General features: G+C 40.4%; 1 protein-coding gene across 1 annotated transcript in view; it reads left to right on the top strand.

Annotated features, from left to right (window-relative positions):
• LOC106817670 overlaps nucleotides 1-2,831 on the top strand; it is a 10,062-nt gene extending 7,231 nt beyond the window's left edge. The window contains 3 exon segments of the mRNA XM_014822355.1: nucleotides 1,294-1,464; nucleotides 1,797-2,110; nucleotides 2,113-2,831. Coding sequence (XP_014677841.1) covers nucleotides 1,294-1,464; nucleotides 1,797-2,110; nucleotides 2,113-2,450 — 823 coding nt within the window. The 3' untranslated portion in view covers nucleotides 2,451-2,831.
• Nucleotides 2,832-3,069: the final 238 nt, after the last annotated feature.

Below are 3,069 nucleotides of genomic sequence, written 5' to 3'. Positions count from 1 at the left end.
TGATCAAGGTTAAGGTAAAGGTCAGATAAAGGTCGTCGTAATGACCTGGTTTTGGTACGCTGCTCACCTTCCCCCCAAGATGTGTAAGTATACCAAGATTGGTAGCGCTAGGTCAATTAGGGGCCGAGTTGTATAGGGGAAGAAAATATGATCAAGGTTAAGGTAAAGGTCAGATAAAGGTCGTCGTAATGACCTGGTTTTGGTACGCTGCTCACCTTCCCCCCAAGATGTGTAAGTATACCAAGTTTGGTAGCGTTAGGTCAATTAGGGGCCGAGTTATAGAGCGGAAGGGAAATATGATCAAGGTCAAGGTAAAGATTGCAGTGACCTGGTTTTGGTACGCTGCACACCTTCGCCCCAAGATGTGTAAGTATACCAAGTTTGGTAGCGCTAGGTCAATTAGGGGTCGAGTTATAGAACGGAAGGGAGTGTCTGCGGCGGCGGCGACTGGACAGACATGAAACCATAGTATCCCCGCCGACGATACAATAATACAAATTCTGCAATTATTTAAAAAAAAAATCAAATTATTTCCTAAGTAATTATTAATTATTAAATAACTATTTCTAAAATTTCTGCAATGATAACTATTATAATTGTGATTCTGATAATGTCTGTAAAGACACCGTATCACGTCAGTCTTGGTGGTGTGCCCACTGCGCTCATTGATGTTTAATCAAGTGGATATATTATTGAGAATGGGTGTATCGGCCGCAGCCATACTACCTCCGAGTGAGCTTCACCCTGACACGAAAAGAGGTGAGCAAAGGTGTTGCAACAGTAGAAATGGCAATACATGGCATTGTTTTATGATGATGTTTGCAGAGTGGGCTTGTTACGGATATCCTAAACGTAACAGTGTCTCAGCGTATATAACTTACATTTTTCTTGTAGGCAAAATAAATTTATGATAAAAATATACAGTTATTGAAAATGCGATATTTCAATGAAGTTATGCTCTTTCCCAAATGACAAATAATAAACTTTAAAAGATTTTTCATTGTTTTGTAGGCCTTTTAGCAGGAGAATTCACTGTAGTTTTCTGTAGCCCTAAGGCTATGAGTCTCGATATTTGGCAAGAGATGGTCATGCACCTCAGTGAAAGATTGTCTTTTCACGTGTGACGAGGCTCACTGCATTTCTGAATGGTAAATTTCACATTACCAGTTTTAACAAACATAATGGAACTGTTTTTAACCGACTTTTTTGGTTTCAATTTCAGTTCAGTTCTAAATTCATTGCTAATCTCATTCACTTTGTTATACCATGGCAAGTCATTCTTATTTACTTCAGGGGTCTTGATTTCCGACCTGAATACAGGGAAATCAGTAAAGTGTATTCGATCCTGCCGAAGTCGATAAGATGGCTGTTTCTGACAGCAACAGATGAGTTACAGCAATCCATTTTTGATATTTTGAACATTCATCCGGATGAGGTCCAAACCATTGCAGCTGTTCCAGACAGGTTAATAACTTACATTATTATATGACTGTCATTTTTCCCACACGCTGATTGGTCAAAACCCCTCTTATAGGTCTAAATATATTGCGATGTTCCACCGAAACCTACAGAATCCGTGCACGCGAGGTGAATATAACAGTCCAAAACCCCGTCGAGCGCCTCGCAGGTGAATATTATAATCCAGGAACCTGTGCTGCAATTTTTGACCAATCAGAAGCGCGGATTGTCGTTGCCTCACTGGAGTGAAAATGGCAGACGACAGTGTAAACAAACCCGGCTTGACAAGATTTGGAACTGTTTCCGATGACCAGCTTAAAACTATCTTGGTGCAAAAGGATTGCTAGAAACACAGTTAAAGCTACCGACACGTCCGTTTGTGTATTGCGTGAATATTTAAAAGAAAAAGCAATAGACACGGACTTTGTTGACATGCAGGCGCTCGAACTCTGCAATGTTCTTCGGAAGTTTTATGTGGAAATGAGGAAGAAAGACGGTGAGAAATACCAACGTAGTTCTCTCTTTAGTATCCGGCATGGTATCAACCGATACCTTTCGAGTGTCGGTTGTAACATGGATATAGTGCATGGCGCTGAATTTACTGAATGCAACAAAGTGTTTGATGCTGCAACGAAACAACTCAAGCGTGAGGGGTTGGTGGAATTGTGCATCATCCCCCAATTGACGATGCCGACCTGCATAAAATGTACCAGTACTTTGCATTGGAGGATAACGTTAAACTGCAGCAAAAGGTTTTCGTCGACCTGATGTTATATTTTGGGAGACGGGGTAGAGAGAACATTCACGAACTTAAAGTTGACGACTTTGCTGTTACACAGGATGGAGATGGCCGCCTGTACTTGCACATGGTTCGTGATGAGGTCACCAAAAATCACCAGGATGACCCGAATTCTGCCGAGGGAAGGATGTACGCCAAACCTGGTGAGTTTTACATGAAACTTCTGTTTATTTCATGCTTTTTAAATTTTTAAAGTGTTGAATTCAACTTTAAACATTAATTTCTGAATCTGTTTACTTTTACTCAGTTAATGTGAAAATATAAATTTATAAAGTTACATTATACTGTACTGTTTATATACCGTATGTCAATGTCACCAATTGTATTGTCATATATTTAAAAACAACCAATATCGAGATATCAAAGCTGATCAAATTGTCTGTGTTCATTATCCTTCAAATCACACTTTAACTTTAAGAATAAATTTATTGAAAATAATATACCAACTTATAGAAATTTTCTATATTTTGTTTGATTTGCAGATGACGTTAATTGTCCAGTCAAGTCTTTTGTGATGTACAAGCGACATTTGAACCCGAAATGTGCACGTCTATTCCAGCAAGTCTCCAAAAAATATCTGTTGGTACGACAACAGCCCCGTAGGCCACAATGGAGTGGGCAAGTTTATGCCGAACATTAGTGAGCATGCACAGCTGTCAAAAAGATACACCAATCACAGCCTACGTGCAACTGCTGTACATTTACTAGATCGAGCAAACTTCGCGGGGCGACACATCATGTCGGCAGTGTTCGAAATTCACGTCGGCCCGTCGGCCCGCCGCCGACAGCTTCGATGCCGGGCCGACAGCTTC

Source organism: Priapulus caudatus, unplaced genomic scaffold (genome assembly GCF_000485595.1).
Source record: "Priapulus caudatus unplaced genomic scaffold, Priapulus_caudatus-5.0.1 Scaffold1821, whole genome shotgun sequence".
NCBI lineage: Eukaryota > Metazoa > Priapulida > Priapulimorpha > Priapulimorphida > Priapulidae > Priapulus > Priapulus caudatus.
The sequence above is the reverse complement of the archived record's forward strand: the minus strand, read 5'-3'. Positions and strand labels throughout refer to the sequence as shown.